The 24,725-nt window shown below is 38.3% G+C and overlaps 1 protein-coding gene across 1 annotated transcript in view; it reads right to left on the reverse strand.

Annotated features, from left to right (window-relative positions):
- The window catches only part of MCC (MCC regulator of WNT signaling pathway), a 187,776-nt gene extending 163,616 nt beyond the window's left edge, over positions 1-24,160 (reverse strand). The window contains exons 1-2 of the mRNA XM_015652946.3: positions 23,326-24,160; positions 7,807-8,054 (exon numbers count right to left, since the gene is read on the reverse strand). Coding sequence (XP_015508432.1) covers positions 7,807-8,054; positions 23,326-23,963 — 886 coding nt within the window. The 5' untranslated portion in view covers positions 23,964-24,160. The remainder of the gene's footprint in view (positions 1-7,806; positions 8,055-23,325) is intronic.
- Between the last annotated feature and the right edge of the window lie 565 nt (positions 24,161-24,725).

A 24,725-nucleotide genomic window follows, 5' to 3' on the forward strand; every position in this document is an offset into this window, starting at 1 on the left:
AAATACTTAATGCACATTAAAGAAATTTGAACAATCTGCAACATAACCCACACTCTTACCAGAGTAATACTATCTTTTTTTGAGGCCTTTGGGTTTTAATTTTTTACATTCCATGATGTTGTAGTTGATAGCTTGAAATGTATCTTTTCCCCTCTTTTAGTTGTGATTTCTGCCCCCCCGCTTCTCTTCTCCATCATGCTGCTTACCTTCTCTAAAGCATCCCTGGCTTCTGGAGTCAGAGTCCTTGGAGCACCTTATTTTTTTCTAAGCAGATTTTTATAACTTATAAAAACTATGTCAAATCTTAAGAAAAATAAATCAAATGGCTACATGAAAATTAGGATAGATAAGTAAATAAACGTGCCAAGAGCAAAACCATAGACAAGGTAATTCATAAAGCTTTAAGAAAGTAAAACACAGAAACATATCTAGTTAAAGAAGTTTTTCTCATTACAACTTCCCAATTATTTAACACAGCGTTTGGATGAAGAAGCTATGTTTGTTAAACCAGTAGTCCAAATCATATATATTAACAAATGTTTGTGGAATTTTCATCAATTTACCTTCTTCATATTTATTTCAATTACTGGAGAAATGAATCTGTGTAAACTACCATGCTTTCAGTACTTGCCAGCAGACTGGCATTGGCCATATAGAAAACAGTGACACAGAAAACAAAATAAAAAACCACTATCCATAACACCTTCATACACCTGTCCTTGATTCTGAAATTCTTCAAGATTATTCTTGAGACCAAACAACCATTTGCTCTATTCAGATATAAGAAACAGAATGTGGATAGACCTCCCAACAGCCTAGAAACCAAGGTCTCCTAGTACCCAGTATTGTTTAAGTACCTAAACTAAATTTTTCCAGAATGCTGCTAATGACTGCATTGTACTCAGGAACTCAATCTAGGATTTAATTTGGATTATCTATTAAGGCAGAAAATAATCTTTTTTTCCTCTGAAAATTAATAACCTCTATTTAAGAGGAGACTATATAATACATAGGAAAAAGGGTACATAAAACCTGAAGTCATACAGAAGCTAAAGGAAATTCCAACACATCTAAGTACCATATTTGTACTGTATGCACTGTACTTCTAAAAAATGTTGGCTTTCCTTACATGGAAATTTACATGTGAATAATCAGCTTCCTCCCTGATTATTTCACTCAAGACAGCCTCACTTTAGATCTGATTTGAACACATATTTACCCAAGCAAACAAATGAAATATCCAGAGTTTGCTGCCTGTCACTTTAATTTTGTTCCTGTTTCATGAATCATGGTATGTCAGAGCCACGTTAGAAGCAGGGAGGTGAAGAGCACATCACATAAATCAGGAGAGATAAAGCAAGAATGTGCTGAGAGGCAACCCTTGATTTACCTACAACTGAAGTGTAGGATGTGTGACAGTGCTCATCTTGAGCCAAATGAAGCATGCCTTCTATGAAAATCCCAGCTGCAGCCTTTTGGTTTCTCAAGCTGATCACAGTTTGCATGGAAAGCATAAACTGGAACAAAACTGAGGAAGCGATGCTATAATCCAGTTCCAAACTATGTAGCAAACCCAAATGACAGCTCTAGGTGTTACCACTGGAGCTGACCAGGAGGCACAGAGAGCAACAAAGAAAAACACCCTGAAACAAGCCTGAGCTTGCTCTGCAGAGCTGGTCTGGGCCCCTTCCATCAGTGCTGGGTAGCAGCAGCTCTCAGGAGCAGCAACTTTCTGTTTCCCCCCAATTCCACCCACTCAGCTGTCTGTCCTTCCCCTTTCCTCTCAAAATTTTAAGGTTTATGGTAATTTTAAGGGTACTTGGTAGGGGTCTTGAAGTGTCAAATGCACTGAATTCCTGTAACTTTTATGGAAGGCACAAAGGTGACTGACTTAGTGCTTCTATTGAGGAAGGTAACACAGTGCAGTACAATGCTCAACCTTGACCAGACACACTAGGGGTTAAAAAAAAAAAAAAAAAAAGCTAAAAATCCCAGCAAACACATGGAAGGAAGGAAACTTCAGGAACGCAAAAAGAGTTTGTTCCTCATACAATGGAAGGGCAGGCCATAGTGAACACTAAAGACTTGTATGTGCTCAGAGACTCAGGTTCTGTAGCCAGAGTTAGAGGGAGGGAAGCCACGTGTATCTGAGCAAGTGCAGTTATCTCTAATTCAAAGTCCCTGGGCTGAAATTTAATATGCAAATATTGCTGTATAATCACTCAGTCCCTACTGTCTTCTCTAATCATTTTCTTCTCACCCTGCTAAGGGACAAAATTACTATTTGAGAATAAAGTCTGGTCTGATACAAATTAGCTGTTCTTACATTTTACAAATATTCACACCAGAAGAAAGATTCAACCAAGTTTGTTTTTCTATTAGACACCAGAGATCCCTGCAGGGATCACTTCTATTCTGTATAGATTCACTGGTGTTTAATGCATACTATATATTATGATTTTAGTAAGATTGATCAAGTGTTAATTATAAACCTCTGGAAATTCAGGTTAATTTGTAAGGATGCTCACAGAACTAAAACTCTCAGTTTCTTTTTTTTTTAAAAAAATTACCTATATTTTGCTACTTTGCACAAAGACAGTGGTATCAAAAGATTATGTAAACACAATAAACTAAACCACTTACAGTTAACAGGAGTTTGTATGTAATTGAATTTGGCCTAGCAGAAGCTCAAAGCCTTTCTATTTAAACATATCTAAGGGTGAAACTGCTCATAAATCTCAAGAAAATCCGCAGCATGCCTTTGAGTCCATATGAGCTCCATAGTTTTTAATTAAATACAGCATAAATAAATGTAATCACTGCATCAGTTTATCAGGAGCAATTTATTTGCAGTAAGATCAAACATGGAATTAATGTAAAGCAAAAATAATGATTTTTCAGCCCCACTGGTCTGCCTCCTGTTTACCCATAAGTTTAATTTAAGGCTGAATTCCTGCCATTCCTTTGATTATTTCTCATGCTTGATCCACTATGCAAATAAATTATCGTAAGTTTTCAGGGGATTTATTCTCAGTAAAGAAATGGGAGTTGGCTATGAATTAATTACTAATCTACCACCAAAAACTTGTAAAGGACTCTTGCATTCACAACTGTTTATCTAGAATCAGATCAATAAATACATGCAGTTACAGGAAACTAAGAATTTACTAATAAATACTGCCATTTCCTGTTCCTCCTCCGAGTCAATGGGTGCTAGAAATAGGCTATATTTTATCAAGGGGAAAAAACAGCAATTTGCTCCTTGTAAAGAGCTAGACAAATCTATACAATGCATAATGTAAGTAATTCTAATGCTAGCTTTTGTAAAAAACAGATAAAGCTATACAACACTGAAAAAGCTGACCAAAGCCACAATTGTTCAGGCAACTCCCTGCTTTAAATATTAGAGATGTAGTTCTGCTGTGTTGAAGTTTTCATGTGCCAAGCAATCCACCTTCACCACTCACTACATTATTCACACAGATTTACTGTACCCATCCTGGCCCTCACTCTCCCCAGCTCAACACAGGATTTGATCAGCATCTGACATTCTTCCTGCACTGCCTGCTGAAATGTTACAATAAAGAGCCAGGTCACATATGGTGACTCTACAACACTTTCAGAAGTTGTTTTATTAATTTTCATTTTTGTGTTGTATTTTAAAATGCAAGCACATTAACAGAGTTTACATTCCATTTCACTCACAGAAAAATAACTAGTTGTTACTTGCAAATTATTGTTAAAACTCCTGCTGACATTAATAGTGTAGGATAAGAACTATAACACATTATAGTAGCTTTGAATTGCTGATTAATAAACATCACAAAGCCTATTTCTAGTAACCTAGAAAACTTCCTTTTTTGTGCACTTCAATAAAACATGAACCTTTTAAATCTGTAAATTCATTTGCTCATCAGGATGGTAGATATGGATGCAGGTTTGGCATACTGAGGACATACATGAGTGAGTACTGAGTCCTGTACCTTGATTAAAATAGTCAACCAATTTCCTCACTTCTGCATCCCACCTGGAAACACAGGTGTGAACATTCATTGGGCAAAATTATTCAAATAACCTTATCAATGATAAAAAAGATGGATGAGATGAAGCTCAGTAGTAAATTAGATGCAATTACTTCTTGTAACTTTTTTTCAAGTTATTTTCTTCATAATGAAAAGCAAAACTTATAGGCAGCAAAGGTAATGTTATATTTAGATAAAAGGTTTTGCTTTTTTTTTAAGAATTTGGAACAGTTCCAAGAAAAGACAAAACAAATTGCTGTCTGTCTGGTAATATGTGCACAATTACACATAAACATGCAGTATAAAAACATGCATGTCAGAGGCTGGATTCCTTTGTTTCAGATCATCAGGACCCCTGCTACTCAATACCAATCAAATGAGTTTTGAAATTGTGTCATTTATGTGCCCCACATCAATATGTGATACCAGCTTTAAATATTATGAGTAGCTCATACACTATTTAGAAATTAGTCTTGGAAAAAAAAGGGCCTGCAAACTATCTTTGAAAACAAAGTTTAATAAAAAGTGTTTTGACCAGAAAAAAAAGGTAACACAAAAAAAAGAACATCTACCAAGCTCACATTTGAATTTGTACATGATGTCTCTTGTCTCAAGCAATGCTTAGAATGCAACAGCGAAGACTCAATAATAACATAATCAATCATTTGATCACTAATGAGTACACAAGTGAGCCCTCAAAGACATGAAAGGCACAGAAACATCAGAAAGGCACAGAAAGTTGCAGACCGTAATTTAAGCTTCACTGCATGTGTAATTCTTCAGCCATCATTATGTTCATTCTGCAGGCTGGGTTTATATCATAGAAATATACCCTGGTACTGTTTCCTTGACTCTTTGAAAAGAAAGCTATGTAGAACATTTTGAATAGCGCTGCCACAATGTTTTTCTTTTACAACCAAATAAAAAACAGTTGCATCATAAATGCTCATTTTTAGTATTTCCTCCCATCCCTTCTGGGGGCAGGGAGCATCTCTGTATGTTCTCTAAGAATTCTTGGAAGAGTCAAGGCAGGACTAGGACAAATCCCGTAATTCCCCATAGCTCTAGAAGTACAGGACAATAAGATGGTAACACTTGATCAGGAGAGCAAAATATATCAAGTCAGGAAATTCACATGTCTTCTGGACTAAACTTTTGGGAAGAAAATTAGGAAAAGAAAAATGGGTGCACTCACCAACTTTAAAAATGCATAAAATTATTCTTGTAAAACTAACAGCAACTGGGGAATAGGGGAAAAAAGTAGTTGCTATTGAATTCTATGCACTAATAAATTTGGAAACTCTTCCATGAATACTTTTTGGCTGCAATTAGTAAGATTTCTTTGTGGGATTATATTGGCCTTTCTCTTATAAAGTTTAGGAGCTGTCTTTCACTTCTGATCATTACAAATAACAATTACTATTGGTTTGTCTAAGAAATATTTTAAACCCCAGAAATCTGGTGTAGTAAACAGGGAAACTTTGTATAGACATCTAAGGGCAGAACAACTCCGTTTTGCAGAAAAATACAACTGTGTCAGCACCAAAAAAGCAGGCAATGGAAGATAATTGTATGATCAAGGGAACACACAATATCCTTAAAGAAAAAAAAAAAAAAAAAAGGCAAGCACAATCTTGGCTTTGAAATATTGTCTGACAGCTCCAGAAAGAGATTCACAGGCTGGAAATCAATTTAGCACAGGCTTATGAAGATTTCAATACAGAAAGTGATGGGAGAAATGGGCATAGAAACTACAGACTTTTGCAATTCAAAAATATGTATGAAAGAAGGATAAACAAAAGAAATGCTAACAAAGAACTACCTCAATAACAAAATATGAGTGTGAAACCATAAAATATGAGATGGAAGATAGAGCTATGAAATAGATTTGCTATGCTGAGAAGCCAAAATGAAAAGCCAAGGAGCAAGAGATGACGGGATAAGGGAGTAGTACAGTCCATCTAAAAAGCTAAAAGATAAGGAGTTCACCAAGTATACAAAGTAAACAAGGAAAATTTGCATTTCTGAGATGACTAGGAAAAAACACGTGTCAAGTGACTAGAAGACAGAACATGCTAACACCGTACCTCCAAAGCAAATTAACAGACAGACCAAGCCACCAAAACCAACATATGCCCAGTTTTACTTTTAAGAAGGTGACTACTGACAAGATAAAGACAGGTGTGACTGATCAGTAAAGTGCTACCATGAGAGCAGGATAAGAGATGGGCCAGGGTGATGTGCCCATGAAGCTCAGGAAAGGATGTGGGCTGGGACTGATCACAGCTGTTGCAAAAAAGCTGGCTTGATCTCAACACCGAGAGGACCTAAATGTAGGTTTTGCTTTAGATAAACTATAAACAGCTTAGAGAATCAAATGGTGCTGTGCTTCTCCCCAAGTTCAGTAAGAGTGTGAATGTCTCCTTGAGTTAGCCAGGCCAGTGTGGTTACTTGTATACACAGCTCAGCCACACTGGTATTGTGATTGAGCTGTGCCCTGCAATTGCTCTCTTCTGCTATGTGTGACTTATATCTATACTGTATTTTCAGTATGCTTTGCACCATGCTGCTAAAATAATTACTTTCAAATAAATAAATAAATAAATCTGATGTTAAACATTACACAAGACAACAGGCCAATAACATGAGAAGCTGGAATAACACAACTCTCCAGATGTATGAAGCACATCCAACAGTAAAAAATATTCCCAACTTAATTTAAGACACTTGAAAGAAACACTATTGGGAAGACCAATCAAGATTTCTAGTTTTAAAAGTGTTTTAAAACATCTAGGCTCATATAGCCTAAAGAAAAGGTTAAAGAGACATAGCTCCAACTAAACACCATCAGAGGCTGATGGTGTATTTGTGAAGCATGGACACAGGTCAGTTCCACATCATCAGCCAGCAGTTGTGCATAGCCAGCACTGTACCTGTTTTAGGCAGCTGGGGAATGGACAGCATCTTCAGCTTTTTCCACAAGACACCACACTTTGCCATTTTTGATCCCAGAAGCATTCTGACCCCAGTGTCCTTTAGCCTCTTCCATTTTTTACAGGGTGAAAGGAAGCATTCTGCAGGTGTTAACACTTCTGACCTAATGCTAACTGGTCACAATGCCATCAAGGACTAGGCTCAATGACACAGATAATCCCTTCCTACATCCCATTTTCCTGTGGATGGAATAGAGCCCTTTCTTGTTTGTTGATTTGCGTTTTTTTTGCGGGGGTCTGTGCTTGTTTTTGTTGGTGGTGGTTTATTTTGGTTTGGTTGGTTCTGGTCTTCATTTTGGTTTTTTTTTTGGTTGGTTTTTAGTCAGATGGAGGAGTATTTTTGTATTCCCTAAACCATAGGGCTCTTCCAACATTCAGATATCCCAATAAGTGGAACTTAGGAGCTAAGAAACAGCTCCTACAGTATATTATAACTAGAGCCAAGATAAGGTCTCTCCTCATTTTTCAGTTTTACCTACATGCCTGGGATTTACAGAGAGAACACAGAACTCCCTGAATCTTCAGTTAGCAGCTCTTGTCCTTCCAGAAAGTCTGTTCTCTTGCGCAGTTTGCATTTTTAGAAGAGGATGCTCTGCACACATTCTAGTTTACATTCTGATGACAAGTCTTCATCTGTTACAACAGCCCTCTAGCACATGATGAAATTATGCCAAGGCAGATTCACAAAGCCCTTCAGGAGCAACCCTAATGCCAGTAAAATGAGTAAGGAACACCCCACAGTTTACCTTTTGTTAAATTACACCAACAGGACATTTAAAAGTCATACCTACCTAAACTGTTATTGCTGCTAGTTGGCCAGGAAGCTACTCTGTCTCTTAACTTTTTCTTTTTACAAGAGTCATCTGATTTCACAGAAAGCTCCACTTCCTCCTTCTTGATTTCCTGTACCAGTTCCATGTGGCACTGATTAAAATCCTGGAAGGAAATTTTTCCATTTTCATCTGCTCCCAGCTGGTGCATGATCTCTGCAACAGACGCCTCCATATTCAGCTGGCGGCACACCATCAGCAAGTCATTCCTAAAGATATTTTTAGAGGGAAAATGGGGGCAGGGGAAGATTGGAAAAGTGGGAATAGAGAAAACAAAAAAACAGCAATTTAGTTTGGAAGAAAAGGAATACTAACCCTGTCTAATCTGGATGTGCATTAATGCACAGGAATTTAAAACCAATATGCCAGCTACTGAAGGAAACAAAATCTTGAAACAATTTCTCCAGCATCTGAATGATGACAGATGCATATTTATCAAATGACAAATAATCACATTCTAAATAAAATGTGGGCAAACCAATTCAGCCAGATCTGAAAAAACAGCTGCTCTACACTATTAAAATCTTCTGGGTGCCCCATTCTCTATGATTAGAAAAAAAAAACCTTTTTAAAAATTACCACTACTTTGCTACCCTCACAGTTCACTGCTTCTTTCCTGCCATTCTTTTTTTAAACCATTTTTGAATTGGATTGCATAGTGCTACCATACCAATTTATACCACAAATAGCATAACAGTGTTCCTATGTTTTAGCTTCTTTTAAGAAGTTTAAAAGCATACCGCTTATTTCTGTGTTGTACAAAATCTTTCTGTAGAAGGAAGGCAAAGGAAATTTGTAATATTACTATTATGTGAATTATTAGCAGATTTAGTAGTAGTATTATTATTATTTCATTACTTGTATCAGGGCATCATTCAGAAGGTTTCTATGAAAACATGATACACTGAAATATTCAAAGTTTAAGCATGAACAGTTTCACTGAAGTCATTTATTACCAGAATCAATGCCCATTCTATTCTACAGAAAGAAGTTGTAACTTGGGTGGAGCTCTGTAAATCTCTTCTATGCAGGAATTCCAGAGCTGCAGAAACACAATTCTTGTCAGAGTTGTATAAAATATAATTTTAATAATATAATAAAATAAATTAATAATATAATTAAAATTGTATAATAATGATTGTAGTAACAAAAGCAACAGTAATGATAAAAATTATTATAATAATGACAATAATAATGATGAAGATAATAATAATAATAATGATGATAACAACATGACCATGTAGTTCAAAAACGAACAAAACCTCAATAAAGATAACAGAAAGCAACCAAACCTCTACTTATGACAAGAAATAACTTTACTACAGAAGAATTAATGACATAGGCCAAATATAAGTTATTATCACTTGCAGTTCAATTTTTGCTCAGAGTTTTGCTCTTAGATTTGAATCTGATCAATAAATAATCTCCATGGCTCAGTTCCTTATTTTTAAAAATTAAAACAATACAAATACAATCTCACTAGGGTTTTGCAAACAAAAATAAGAATGATAGCACAGTTAAATTTTTCCATGGGGAGTTACAGATACAATTCAGCTACGTCCACATCTGTTATCTTGTAACAGATCAGACATAGCATCAGATTGAGGGACTCTGCAGAAGTGTGCTAATTTTGAAATGAGTACTGGGAGAAGCAGTGCAGGGTGATTTTGCCATGGGATTCCTGAACACAGGTCTGTTGCCCTGGCTCCTGAAGAACTCATCTGCTATACTGGGGTGGAAGGAGGCTGCAGCATTGGTAGCACACCTTACAGAGCCCTGCTTATGACAACAGTAATGCTTCTATTTCACTGCAGCCCACAGGGACACGTCCAAACCCAGTTCTGGCTCCCTGCAGTCTAAAGGTGTTACACAAATGCAAACTGATTTATAAAGAAAATCTGTCAAAGATTAATCCACTATATAACACCAAAGAGAAACCATTTATTTTCTTAAAACTATTTAAAATTTCAGCTAGTAAAAGGGTATCATCATTTTGCCAGGAAATATTTAATCTTTGCTTACACAACTTGCAGTATAGGTGCACAACCACCTTTGAAGAGGGAAGTCAAAATTATAAATGCAGCCAAGTTCCCTGGAGGCAAATAGAGTAAATAAACAAACAGTGTAAGAAAACCTGTTCCATGTAGTTGTGTCATGAGTCACTTCTAAACCAATACTGTAGATAAACAGTAATCTATTTGAAACATTAATTTTAAAAGGACTAATCTAAAAAGGACTGACTGGCAGAGCACTAAGAGACAATAAGAAGTTGCTGATCTAAAAGATGTACTAAAATCACTCCAGATCACTTCTGCTCTTTGTAGGAGGGTGTTTAGGTCCCTGGTGCAGCCACCAATCTCCAGAGCATCCTGGACCTGCTGCTCCATTTGCTCTAACTCTCACAGCAAGTCAAGCCCCTGACTGCTTGAACTGCAGAATCACATCTTTTCTCCCACTTTTTCTATGAGCAACTGCAGGCAAACAATCCTAGCAGCAATCCCAGAATGGTGCTTGTCTGCAGTTAGAAGTCCTCCACAAAGCTCACACAGCAACACCTTTTTTTTCTTAATGAACTTCTAACAGAGTTATAGATGGGGAAAGAATTATAAGGTAAGAGGCTCCAAGCACCATGAGGCAGGCTGTATCAAAATGCTTATTTCTTAATCTGGATGAACAGAAGTAACACACAATAATTCCAAAGTAATCTGAAATACCAAGAAACCACAGTGAATGTATATCACAGAAGCCCTCTATGACACTACGATCTTTGGCAAAAAAAGAGTATCGAGGTTAGCACCCAACTACAGAGAGCACTTTGGAAGGTTACCAGACTGAAAGACAATGTCCACTGCTGTCTGCAAAACAGGAACAAAAACAATGTCCTCAGCTACATGGGGTGCTGGATGGAGAACTGATGTTGTTTGCTGGTCCACACGAGGCCTGATGGATGTCTTGACTTTACAGAAGAGAAGACAATTTTTCAAGAAGATTTTTCTAGCAGATAGAACCGTCTGGTAGACTAGGAAAGAGGACAAACACCCCTTAATATGCTTTCTTGAAGAAATAATTTCTAGAACCAGCAACAACCACAATAAAAAAGAAACATCTGCCCATTAATGAACTTAGACTCAGAAACAGATTTCATTACCTTTGTCATAATCTAAACAATTACATCTCCACAGACTTTTTCACATAGAAATACTTCAAGAGGTTATTTTCTCTCCAGTTTCTTCAGTTTTGATGGCTTAACAATACAGAAGCTATTATTTTATCAGGTATGGATCATCCTGATAAGACTAAGTCAGCATATCCAGATTATTTTTTAAAGGAATGAAGTGGTAAGGCAAGACTGAAGTTACAGCTTCTGAAGAAATAATGAAGACAACTTCTGTGATTTTCCACCAACCTGAATGTCCTTACAAAAGGGCAAAGAATGAAGAACCACAAGTTACCTGCAACAATACATCTGCCTGAAAGTTATTGTTAGAAAAAAAAGGCCTGCAGTTCTCATCTCAGTTTAATAAGCTGCATTTATGGTCATCACTGCTATTCACACATGAAACAACTAATAAATTGAGGTGTAAACCATTCTTACATGTATATTTTGAATACTCTCTGCATTGCTGAACAAAATGCATTTTGTTTCAAGAGTATTTTCTTTAGGTTAACTTCCTAGTGCCAGAGTACGTAGTAGTATTAATCAACCATTTTTAAAATAAAAGTATAAGATATGCAGTAATACCCATTTTGTTCACTTTTAATGTAAGTTCCATTTCCCAATGTTCCCTATTTTCTGTGTAACAAATACATTGATTACATGTACAAATGTACAAATACATTGAATACAAATCAGCACCAGGCAATAGCTGTAAATGAGCCATTTTCAGTAAAGCTGATGTGTTTGGCAAGGCATGAATAATGTGAAGCAGGATGAGATGGAGAACAGGCACATCAGCTGGACACGCCTCTTAAAATGCTGAGCAGCAATACTGTTGATACCAGGATCTGAAAATTCACACTGAGACTTCAGTTTTAACATCTCATTGTGATCAGGAAGGGAATTCATGCAGACGGGTTTTTCACACTACATGAAAACTTAGGAAGACATAAGAGCCTTGACCGACATTTAATACTTTTATAGCTCTTTTTTTTTTTCTATAAATGTCCCCAAATATGAGAATATGGAATTAAAGCAAAGTATAAACATAAATTTGAAAGAAAGTGATGAGGGGGAAAAGGTGACTAGACAAGACAGCAGTCCCAAAAGGGCCTATTTATTCTGTAACCACTGAGTTCTGTACAGTGGAAATCTGTATGGCACTATATGGAATCTTGCACATTTGCCTGACTAAAAGCACAAGAAACAAATTGTGTAACTCAGCAGACAAACTCTTAAACAGACGAGGACAGGCAATTAAGTCCTACCAGTGTAGAAACCAGACCCAAAAAAAGTGCCATCACTCATGGATGGGTGTCTAAGCTTCTTTTTAAGAATGCCACAACCTCCACATGTGCTCTGTCCTAGCACTTTACTGCTCTCTTCTGAGGGTTTCCTAATTTCGGTTTTCCCAGATACAATTCAGAATGCTACTTCAAAAAGGAAGCTAACACTCTGTTTTCTGCCATCACAGTGGGCAAGAAAAAGTCTTTACATCTTTAAAGCACATAATCAGATGTTCTACATTTTTTTGAGTAAAGAACCCCATTTTTTGTATCTCTAATCATCTTCCATAAGCTATTCTTGTCTTTCTCTAAATTTTCCATCAACTGAATGAATGATACCACACAGAACTAGACACCAGCTTAAAATATACACTGAAAAGAGACTAAAAGTTGAAACCAGAAGTCCTGTTCAGCAACAGCATAATTCTTTAATTCAAGTTTAACTTGAGAATCACTATAAATCTCATCAAGTTTTTCATCAAGCACACATCCTCTATGTGTACCACCAAATGTGCTATTGTCTGCTTATTCCTACTTTATGTCACTTGATTTTTTTCTAAGCAATAGCTTCATCTGTCAGCACTAACTGTGACTTATCCCACAGCAAGTGTCCAATTTTCCTTAGCTTGATGTCATCTCAGATTTAAGAAAGTTTACCCATTATCATGTCATCCAGATTATCAATGATTAATAATGCTGGTCTGGCCCAAGGCATCATTCTGATTTCAATTTGATACAGAATTTTATTTGTCAAACAAAGCACAGGTGTCTAATGAGCTCCAAGTATAGCTTGGGAAAAAAACAAACTGAAGCTTCTCTTAGTCTAGTTCCTTGTCTTGCCTTTAAGTGTCATAAAACAACATCAAACATCAAAACAACATCAAAAGCCTTATGACAGACAAGAGAAAGGGCATCTCTTGTTTCACTCCCATCACAAACTGCTGACACTAGACCTAGATTAGATGGGTTCAACCTAACTTTGTCTTAACAAATCCATATTCATCAAGCTGTCTGTCAACTGACCCCCATCTCAACACACTTTTAAAGAAAAACAGCATATTTTATCTTTCTCCATTTTCTGTTACTTCTTTCTTTTAGAAGAGCTCAGGGGAAAAAATGGAAAATAATTCTGAGATTGTCTTTCATCAAAATCTCCAACTACAACTAATTAAAACAAATCCAAGCACTCTTCAACTTCTTTCTTCCCTCTCCTGTCTAAGGTATTTGTTATCAGTCCTATTTGCACGAACAATCTTATTACGTGTGTTATTTTCAATGTAGAAAGCAAAACAAAACAAAAATCTCACACTCAGTGTCATCAGCAGCTCACTGACTCCCTCTCTCGGGTACTCTGCCTGTTTTTTTCTGTTGCTTTTTCAGAACTGTTTCCAAATTGTGGAACAATTTAACACTTGCAATTCCCTCCAAGTCTCAATTTCTGCATGTCCCAGTGCCTGTTCACGACTAACCTGCATCTTGATCTAGATCCACAACACTGATCATCACCAGGAAAAAGAGTTAACAACCAGCCAGCCCCAAGACCCTGTATGCTTTATTCATAATTCAATCATCTGAGCTTCTGCTTCACAGCTCTGTCCTGCCTTGGCTGCCTCTTACCATACTATTCCAAGCATGCAGCCTACACCAGCACTCCTTCCTCTGGGGCAGCAGGGAACAGTTCCCCCCCTACCTCAGCATCTGTGTGCGTTTCCCTCCCATTTCACACTACATATGAACAAGACAGCAAAGATGCAGCAGGTACAACTCAGAACAGGAATGTATTTTACAGATGACACAACAAATGCGTATTCCACTCACTAGAAATAGCTTAAACTTCATGTTTTGATCACCTACTGTATCAATGTACCTATCTGTACTGATAGCACAAACTGCATCTCTCAACCTATGAGGACGGGGTGTCCCCTTTTTGGCTAAGGGTCTCATTTCTGGAGATGTTGCAGGCAAACAAAAGTCCATCTGTAAATAGAGACGCAGAAGTTTGTCAGTAAAAACTCTGCCATTCTATACTTTCTTTTGTGCTGTTCACTGGTTTCAAATACACTGCTAATACACAGCAACAATTCAACCTACACACTCTTCCATGTGCTTAGGAGCTATCAGAAGCACAGTTTTCATTAAGAGATGGTCTGGTCTCTGCTACCTGACTTACCCTCAAAAACTACTTATGGGATTTCATCAAATAACCACTAATACTGCATAAATACTGTTATTTTCTATTAAATATAAAAAAGTCCTGCTGCAGAAAAACTCTTAGAAGAAAGGAGACACTGAATGTGCTGATTACAATTAAGCATTACAGTGATGTTGATTAACACAAGTCAATGAATGAAGAAGCCACTGCACTAGGATGAATTTTACATATGTGCTATTTATTCTACAAGATGCATGCAAAGATTCACAGTAAAGATATGGTGGATTTGAAAAGCCATGCATCCACAGCATAACTTTTCCTTTCAGATGCCATTTGAAACCCATCCTTCAGACAACAGTCAATTAGGCACAAAACGACCCTTGGTAATGCCTTTCATCTACCAGCTGATGTACCAGAGTCTCAATAAAATCTCTGTTGTCCTTTCACACTTCTGAAAATGAATTAACTTGTAGTGGGATTTCTTAGTTCAGATCATTTGGAGTGAAGCATGTTTAAAAATCAAGTGGACATAACCAGAGGGTTCACAACTAACCCCCAAGCTCATTTCTTACCCCCCTCCACCACCTTGTGCCAACATTAAAAGTCACACAGCCAGAAAAAAAGTCACAATTATAAACTGGCCATGCTGCAAAGATACATTTTTTACTGAGATAGTGTACAACTGAGACTATTCCTTGAAAAAATTCTAGCGCAGAGAGAGTGAAACTTCAGGACCACGCACTACAGAACAGCATCTGACAGAACAAAATTACTTTAAAAAATCATGAATCCCTCCACTAGTTATTCCCAGTGCACTGTGTAAGGAGTAAAGGTGTACAGCTTAGAGGTGTATTTTTGCAAGAAAGGCCATGTGCCCAAGTATTTTGTGGGGTTCCTTACTACCAATCAAAACATGTATGACCTGCTGCTTCAATCAACGTCAGATACCCTCTAGCCTATCCCAGCAATCACAGACAAAGAGGATTTAAAAATAATTTTAGAATCCACCCACAACTGCCAGCAAAGTACTTGCATGTGGTACCCTCAAAAAATAAATACAAATAAATACAAGGAGTTAACTGGAAGAACTCATTCAAGTGCCTCCCAACCCAGTTAACCCACCCATGAATTTCAAACTATAGGTTTTGGCAAATTAATTCTAAAAACATATAGAAAGTTGCTCCCTAGGATCACGAGCTAACCAAAAGTGATTAAGGAGGATGTTAACTGCCTTGTCTGCAGTAAATGGAAGATGCAATTACACGTAACCTAACAAAACCAAGTATTTACCCTAATTTACCCTAATTTACAGTCATACTGCTGAAACAGCCACCAGTGGTTCCTATGTTACAAACCAAGGGCTATGGAGCTGATAGAAAGACCAAGCACCGAAGTGTCTTATGAGGGCCTGAGCTCCCTATCACCTTTGGGAACAAAGCAACAGAGTATATTTGGGAAGTTTATCTTTCAGAATTACTACCAAGAAACACAAGAAAACACAAGGCAAAAAAATTCCCAGTTTAACAATTACTTTTTTTTTTCCATCACAAAAGGTAAATTACTGACTTAGAAATTACTAAATTTAAAGAGTGATTAACTTCTCTTACAGTAATAACCCAACTAACATGGTATTTCCAACAATCTCAATAAAAAAAATAAAATCAACAGCAAAATTAATTAAGTATAACAAATAACTTCACTGCTTAGAAACCAGTTGGAAGGCAAATTTCAAAGGAATCAAAAAATTTGACATTTATATTTTCAAGTGAATTACTGTTTGGTTAGTTTTTCCACAGTACAATCTACCTGGACAACAAGGTCCCTGAGAAAGAAAAGACAGTAATACCATGCAACAATAAGCCTGAGATATATACTTTAGTCCCTTTTACCAGACTAATAATGTCAAGAAGGAAAGAAAAAAGCAGTATATAAAACACACCAAGTAACTTCACTAACTTTGAAACCCTAACAGCTCCATTTAAAACAGCCTTCACATGTCTAATGTTTACATAAGGACTGGACTGCTTACCAATTAAAAAACATAATACATTCAGAAAATTCAAGTTTGAATACATTCCTTTGACTCTGTACCAGTTGTAAGAAACACACACTTTGAAATACGTAATCTCTTAATGAATGTTGATTCTTGGTGTATTTTCTAGACACAATATTTAACAAAGGGGGATACTTTTTCTTCATCCTAAACTAAGCATGTCTCCCTGGTTTTTCACACACATCTGCCGTTCTGGCTTTCTCCATAATTTACTCCTTTTTTGGTTATGATGCTCCAAGAGGACCCATGAAAGACAAAACCCCACAAAATTCTATAAAACTGTGGAATCACTGACTAAGGCAAGTCCCAGGAGAAACAGAAAAAACAGACTACAATCATGTGAGAAACAGCACAGTGCTTCCAGTCACCGTTTTACTTGGCATACAGTAAGTATTGTACTGTATCCAAATAAAAGTGAGAGGAATGACAGATTTGTCTTTACAAATAAGCTGTGGTTCTGCTGGTAGATGAAACTAGCACTGAGAGATAAAAGAAACAATGGGAAGGATTCCACTGATTGATGAATGGAAAAAAATATATTTGCCTTTACAAACTGTAGGTTTGCCGATAAATGAAATTGGATATTGAAAGATGAAAAAGTAATGGGGAAAAATTATAAATTCCATAAGAATTAAAAATTAAGAGGGAGGGTTATACATTAGAGGGGAATCTTAGGTATCAGGCATTCTGGGAAGTCTGTACCTCTCAAGTACCTCAGCCAATGCAGCCCGGAAATTAGGATAGAAAGGAGGCTGCATCCTCCAAAAATCTGAGAGACTCCAGGAGAATGCCCCATGGCCTCTCCCCGTATTCTAATAAAGTAAAAGGACTCCTCTGTCTCCTTTTTGGACATAAAGCTCTGGTGTGTTTGCAGATTAATTTTCCTGACAAAAGCAATCCTTCAGTTACATGGATCACAAACTCTGTGACAATCTCCTAATTGAGACAGATGAAGACTGAAATTAAGTCTAGGAACAAAGTCTGGGAGCTGAAAATATTTTCAAGACAAATCAAAGCAATAGTGAAAGGACAAAGTATATTTTACCAAAGGTCTGGGGGGAAGGTTTGGGGGTTTTGGAGACTTGGGATTTTTTCCCCCTGGAATTTCTAAGACTGAGCTGGTTTAAAGAAAACACAGAGTAAATAGGCCAGACCTCAAGTGAGAATAAAATACTGTACTGACATCTTAACTTTTTGACCTTCATGGTAAGAACAGCCCAGCTATATGAAAAGTCCAACTGAAGGCAAGGACTAACCAAAGCTTTGTCTCAATCTTGCTGACATTTTGCAGACTGCTTCTAAATGATGTCTTCTTGTTAGACAGCTGGATTGAGGCCAGACTTAGAATTGTACAGTACTGGAATCAAACTTCCTTTGAAATTTTGAATCCCAGTAGCTGCAAAAGTAGTGGAATAAATATTACTTCTCTCACAAGACTTCAAAGGCAGTTTTTTATTGCCACCTGTTATAGATACATAATATAATATTAGCTTTTTGCAGGTATTAAGATGAATGCTATATGTATGATGTTAAAATGGCTTTGCTGTAATAGTCAATATATGTATGTTTGAATTGTCTACTTTGTCAGGATAATATTCAATGAACAGATGATGGGGACCCTGCTGATTATCAACACTCACTGTTTGTGGAAAGAAGAAGCCAAGGCCCAAATTAAAAGGTGAGAAGAAGAGGATTAAAACCACAAGCCAAGAAACATGCATGCTCTAAAAACGGTGAACCCAAGGAGTGGCCATGCTAAACAGTTTCTGGAAAATGTAAACAATTTAATAGAAAAGTTTGAATATGCATAAAGTCTATGAATATGCATCAAGTTGATGCAAAAGAAATGGTATATAAAAGGTGTTTCCAAAGCACCAGGTGTGCTCTTGGCAGAGTGCCGAGCACCCGGCCATTTTAACCCTTTGCTTTATTTTCTTTGCTTCCTATTGTCTTTTTTATTAAACCTATTAAAATTTACCAGAACAGTGAACGTTGTTTTTCATACACCTGTTCTGTTAGAGTTGACCTTTTATAAACTTCTTATATGTAGGATAAATGGTTTTATCACTCCCTGGGCTGCTGACATTTGAGCACTCATAACACCTTGTTCGTGATACTGCTTTCAACCAGCACAGAATACCCTGCAGAGACTAGAAAGCATCTACATGCAGAATATTAACTCATCCCCAAAATAAGTTTTCAGAGATCCTGACTGAATATGTTCACTTGACTTCATATATGAATATTCATCTTATGGATTAAACACTTCTTTTACCAACAATGGTGACTTGACTGGTCACAGATAACCCACAGGATTTTGCTGCTTCATTTTATTGGTCCTTATGTGCTTCAGTAGGTATCTCTTTAAACGTTAAGCTGGGAAGTTGAAGCAAAATCAAACACTTGAAAAAAAAAAGTTAAATGAAGTGGTAACGACTGCTGTGGAGAGTGACAGAGACCACAGAAGAATAAATCTCCTCCCTCAAAAAGACAATGAATAGATTAATACTTTGTCTTCTTGAAAATGCTGTTTTCCCCTCTACTAGCACCAGCCACTAGATGTAGAAAGATTGGGGGGGCAGTGATGCCAAAATACACTCAGCAAGAAAGCTGTGAATGTCCTACCACTGTGAAAACCCATTAAAAAGGGAAGGATCAGCCTATACTTGCAAAGGTTTTATGCTCCCAAAGCCATGTACCTCTAAAACCACCCAGGTAACAAATCAAATCCTTTTAACTGCTTCTGTGCAGGGCTAGAGAAAGCACAGGGATTCAGCATGTCCTTTGAACAAGTGGTATAAGCTCATTACAAAGCTAGTAGATTTACTGGCTTTTTAACATCTTACTCTGCCTTTTACCAAGACTTTCTGCAAGACATTGACCCAGTGTAAAAAAAAAATTACACACACAGACAATATTATTTCACCATTCTCAAACTCTACAAACAAAACTTAATTCCATTGTTGTTAATATAATGATAAAAGTTCTAGCTGAACACTAGCTTCACCTTTATTCTTCACAATCCTAAAATTATATATCCATGCTTAAAAGTTAAAATTCGAAAGCTACTATATTTGCAGCTTAATAATGAATAAGTTTTTTCTTCACACATTATTTCCACAGCTCATATCTTCATTTTTTTAAAAGCAAAAGTATTTTTGCTGCAGGTTCAAAGTTACCTTTACACCTTGCAGTGTTTAAATAGAGTAATCCAAAACCCATTTAGTAACTTCTGCAGTGAAGATGAAATTCACTTTGTGCTAAATGGAATTTCAGTACAATCCACAAATAATAAAGCTACAAGACAATTAAGTTTCTGAAGAAGACATAAATCAAGCCTGTCACCCATAAAAACCCAGCATTCAAGGCTACATATGCAGACAGCATCCAAAAGAAGAAAAAAAAAAGCACACCTGTCCTCCACAATTCACCAATCGTCTGAAACTGCAAGTTCTTATAACTGTAACATCAGATTCTGAAACTTTTCAAAGTAAAAGAATAAAACAAAGGAAAGAATATACTGTTTTTTTCAGTTAACAGCTTTTTGTTAGTAACAACGCAATCCAGCTACAGCTGAAATACTGAAGTTCTACTGTAAACAGAGTTTAAGGCTGCCTTCTGCTCTCGGCAATGTTCATCCAGCTGATCTCAAGCATTCAGAATCCAGGAAACTTAATTGTGGACTGCTTTGCAACTGAGTTGGGGGGGGTTGCTATGGGGGAAGGTGGGGGGTGCCTGTTGGTTGGCTGGTTACTTGTTTTTTGTGGAATTACCTCTTGTAGAAGTATCGGAAGAATGCCAAATATTTGAGAGATGTTAAAATAATTACATAACTAATATTAACCCCAAAAGAATTAAAAGCCATTTCAGTACAAGCCAACAAGTTTAAACTCTGGTGTTTTCTTAGTACTTTTCTCTAGCTGGGTCCTGCAAAATTTCAATATGCATATGTCAATGCAAGGCTCAGAGACACTGGTTTAGTATTTCATATCCCATAGTTCCGTGTCTTTTGAATTATACATGCCAATGGTACATCCTTAATTATGCTTTATTGTTTTGCTATCATCCTAATTAGAGCCTGAAAATTAATCGATATCTCAGGCGAGAGCCCAAAAATTAATCAGTATCTCAGGACATGCTCCTCCTCTCCATCTGTGCTTGTACTTCCCTGATACTATTTGAAGAGGTTTATTACAGTTTGATGCACAACAAAGCATTTCCACAGCTGAGACACCATGTTATTTCATTAGGAATGCAAACATCTCTTTTTCCCATGTAATATGAACTAAATAAACATGCACGCACACACAAAATGCCTGCCTCTGCTGCAAGAATAAAGATCTTCTTTCCCTTGAAAGCTCTGGAGCTGGGAAAAATAGAAAACTTATAAACAAACTGCTGCATGTGCTAGGCAAAGTAATGACTGACCAAGCTTCAGGCCTGCAAATAGAAGGAATACTAATTTTCAAAGATAAAATATACAGTCAGTAGAAACTGCAAAGCTGCAAATTTCTACCCCATTGCATTGAAAATAAGCTAGTTTTTAAAAATAAGCTCATGCTAATAATAGGATATAGATCAGAGCCTAGACTACTTCTAGTACACAAGGAAGGAGATGATTTTACAGTTCTAGATTCTGTGTTTTCAGCTCTCTATACAGATGTCCGGGCATTTATTGCCATGCTGTGAAATACATCGTGACATAGAGAAGTCAGATTCCAACCTCCACTGGGGCTGCAAGAAAGGCAAAAAAATTGTTGGCCATAAGGATGAGCAAAGAGAAGTCCAAAGAAGCAAGGTAAGAAGGAACGGGAAAACCAAGCAGTATGCAGAAAATGGCAAGATGAAATTTAGTGCAAAGGCAGCTGTAACTTTTTTGCCTTTATTTTGTTACATTAAAAAGGATGCAACTACCTAAACACTAGGGCTCTAAACAAAAACAAACCCCCTACCACTATACTTTTAACAGGGACACTGTGAGTCCATAAACCTGACATAGTCTGTAATACTATGGTGGTATTATATACTATAAAGACATCCAAATCCAACTGAACGAATCTCCTCCTCCATAAGCCACTGCCTTAAAACAGATCCTAAGCAAAATTGAGTAACTACAGAAAGCAATAAAGGCATTCCATTTATACAACTTATCACCCAGGCCAGCTAGTTAAGTAAAGTCATGTCAAAGATAATTTCTTAAATATTCGTTCACTACTTTTTCACACATATAAAGATGTGTGACATTTAAATGTGTCTCTAAATGAAAACAGTAATTTGTAACACCAAGTTCTCTGATAAAGGCCATACCAGTTCTGCCTTGAAGGCACAACTCCTTTCTGAAACAAAGTATTAGCAATCGTCAACAATGAACCCACCATCTCCTGAAGGACTTTCAACCATCACCCAGGCCCCGGGCTTTATGGCCATTTCCTCATGAAATCCAATGTCCCTACTCAAGGCACATCCTGGTGTTTTCAACACTGTAGCTCAAGCAACACTCTGAAGCACCTACTTTGAAGAGCACAGAATCTGGGACAAAACTTAGGGAATGTGGATTAGTGGATCAGATATGAGTTGCTTGTGTGATGGTAACATTTCTCCCATCTGTACGAAACACTAAAACGTTAACATTCCCCGAGTAGGGTCTTTAAATTATAAATACACAGAGATTTTACATTGCAGAAAAACGTGGGATTACAGAAGAGCAAGTGTGCTCTGAGGAGACAATACACACTTTACTGAACATCACAAGTTTTCAGACATCAGAATAAATTCCATTAAGACTGTAAACAAATGGAAAGAGAAGCAGACTTAGCACACTGGTTGAAAACTACACATTTTCAAAGTTTGTATTTCAAGACTGTAACTGTCAAAATAATCACTAGACTGGGGGTGGGGGGGGGGGAAAGAGTGTTCAGGGAGCTGTTTAGATAAGAAACATCACAACCCTTTAACTTTATTTTTAAAGTGATTGCCAGTTGCTCCAGATTTTCAACAACTTTCTGGCTCCAAAGAGATGGCAGTGGGGATTCAAGTTTACTTAGCCTCTCTATGGGGTCATATTCTTAGGCTACAGGTTAAACGGCAGACTTAAGAAACTTCCTCTTCTATCCCCGTTCTCTAGAGGCAATTACTAACTGCAAGCAATAGCACAAGTTTCATTTTGAAAATGCACGTTTCCAAGACTTCTGGCAAATCCCGCCTTTTGATGTTCAGTATTTTCTAAATTATGGCATGAGAGCTCAAACCACAAAACCAACTCCTGACCAAAACACACTGCCAGTGTTTCCAGACACACAAACATTCCACTATGGCTCATTTCCATCTACTACAAATCTACAAGCTCACCCTCCCCTACCAAAACCATCAGCCTCGGTAACACTCAAACTCTCTGAGGACCGGCAGAGGAATTTAAACGAAACTGTGTAACAAGAATTTTGATTAAAACGTACTCACAAAACAAAATCATAGGATCCGGGAGAACAGTGCGAGTTTTCTCCTAGATTACCCACGACCAGCTTTTTGTGTGTTTATTTGCAAAAACCACCTGCCCGGGGCACGAGGTAATAAAATCCAGGATCGGAGGCGTCACCTTTCAGCCCCGGGGGACGTGGAAGTGCCGCGAGCAAGGTTCGCCCGCTGTCCCGGGAAGGTCTCGGTGCCAAGGCCCCGCTGGAGCCCCTGGCTCCGGTGCCGGCGGCAGCGGGGCGGGAGGCGCGGAGCTCCCACCGCTGCTCCAACTCGCCCACAAGCTGGGCGCCGGGGAACACGGGACGAGGGGAAGGACGGGACGGCTCCGTACCAGCAAAGAGCCGCCTCTCGCTGTCGCTACCTGCTGATGAAGCCATCCCCATCGCCGTCGCAGGTCTGGAAGAGGCGCCTCATCCTTTCCTCCTCGCCCGTGCTGGAGGTATCGGTGCTGCTGCTGCCGGCGCTGCTCACCTCTGCTACGGCGGCTGCCGCCATCATGCGCCCCGCTCCGGAGGAGGAGGAGGCTACGAGACTGTCTGAAGCGCCCGGAATTCCCAGTCCCGCCGCGCCTGCTAAGTGCGAGCGGGAGCACAAAGCCGGGGCGGGGGCCCTGCCGGCCCCGCACCCACTGTCCGCCGAGGGACAGCCGGGCTGGGACCCCGCCGGGGCTCGGAGCGGGAACAGGGCGGCTGGGAATCGGAGTTCCCGCCTGCGCACGGCATCGTCCGGCGCCGGGATCACGGCGGGACCCACCGGGAGCGAGCGGGCGGTGTCGCCAGCACGGGGCCAGCTGCCCTCTCTGCCGGGGGCCGGCGAGTGCGAGGCGACCCGAGCCCTCCCCGAGGGTCCTTGGGCTGGGCAGGGCCGGCTCACTGCTCCGGGGGTGCCGCTTTGGTTGCGGCTTTGGCCAGTCTGTGGAAGCCGACAAAGCCCAGCGTTTTTTCCAGCCCTGCGTTTGTACTCCAGGTTGTTTGATGGGGTACTGGAATAGTACCCCATTCTGAGGTGCACAGCACCAGCCCCTCTTGACTCATCCAATTCCTTCCCACTGATCAAATTTTACCTGCGAAGTTAACACTTTTTCTGTTCCTGAACATGTTTGTGGCCTATACTCTTCCTTGTCTCTTGGTCTCCTTCTTAAGAAAAGTAGTTTTCTTTGCAGTCGCCATGTGGCCAGTTGAAAAAAATAAAATCGTGCCTGTATAGTACAAGTACAGCTTCTTCATTTCCTTTAGTATCTTTGCCACCCTTCTCAATACCTAATTGAGTTTTATTCAGTGTTTTTTATTCTTATTCCTGTGAAAATAAGTGATACAACACCAGCAACAATCTACTTTATCTCTACAGGAAAAACGTCTTCTGAAACAGTGTAGAACAGCATGTCAGTTTACATATGCATTATGTTTCTTTATCACCCTGTGATTAATTTGGGTCAACTAATTTTTTTTTTCTTAACCTATTTCTGTATTCGAAAAAAAAAGACCTTGTTATTAAGATTTCACAACATAAGTTCCTCTCATAGTATCGGGTATTATCCTTCTCCTATTAATTAAGTCTTTGAAGATATCCAGCTCATCCCACAAAACATCTTGACAGCGATTAATGAATATATAAACTCAGCAAAGTTATCACACTTATTGCACAGTGCCTTTTAAGTACATTAACTGATGGCAACAGTTCTAATTGCTATACCTTGGTTACGTAAGTCATTACAAGGCAAAGAGTCCCTCTGGCATTTTATTAACTAAAACTACTTGTAAG

Source organism: Parus major, chromosome Z (genome assembly GCF_001522545.3).
Source record: "Parus major isolate Abel chromosome Z, Parus_major1.1, whole genome shotgun sequence".
NCBI lineage: Eukaryota > Metazoa > Chordata > Aves > Passeriformes > Paridae > Parus > Parus major.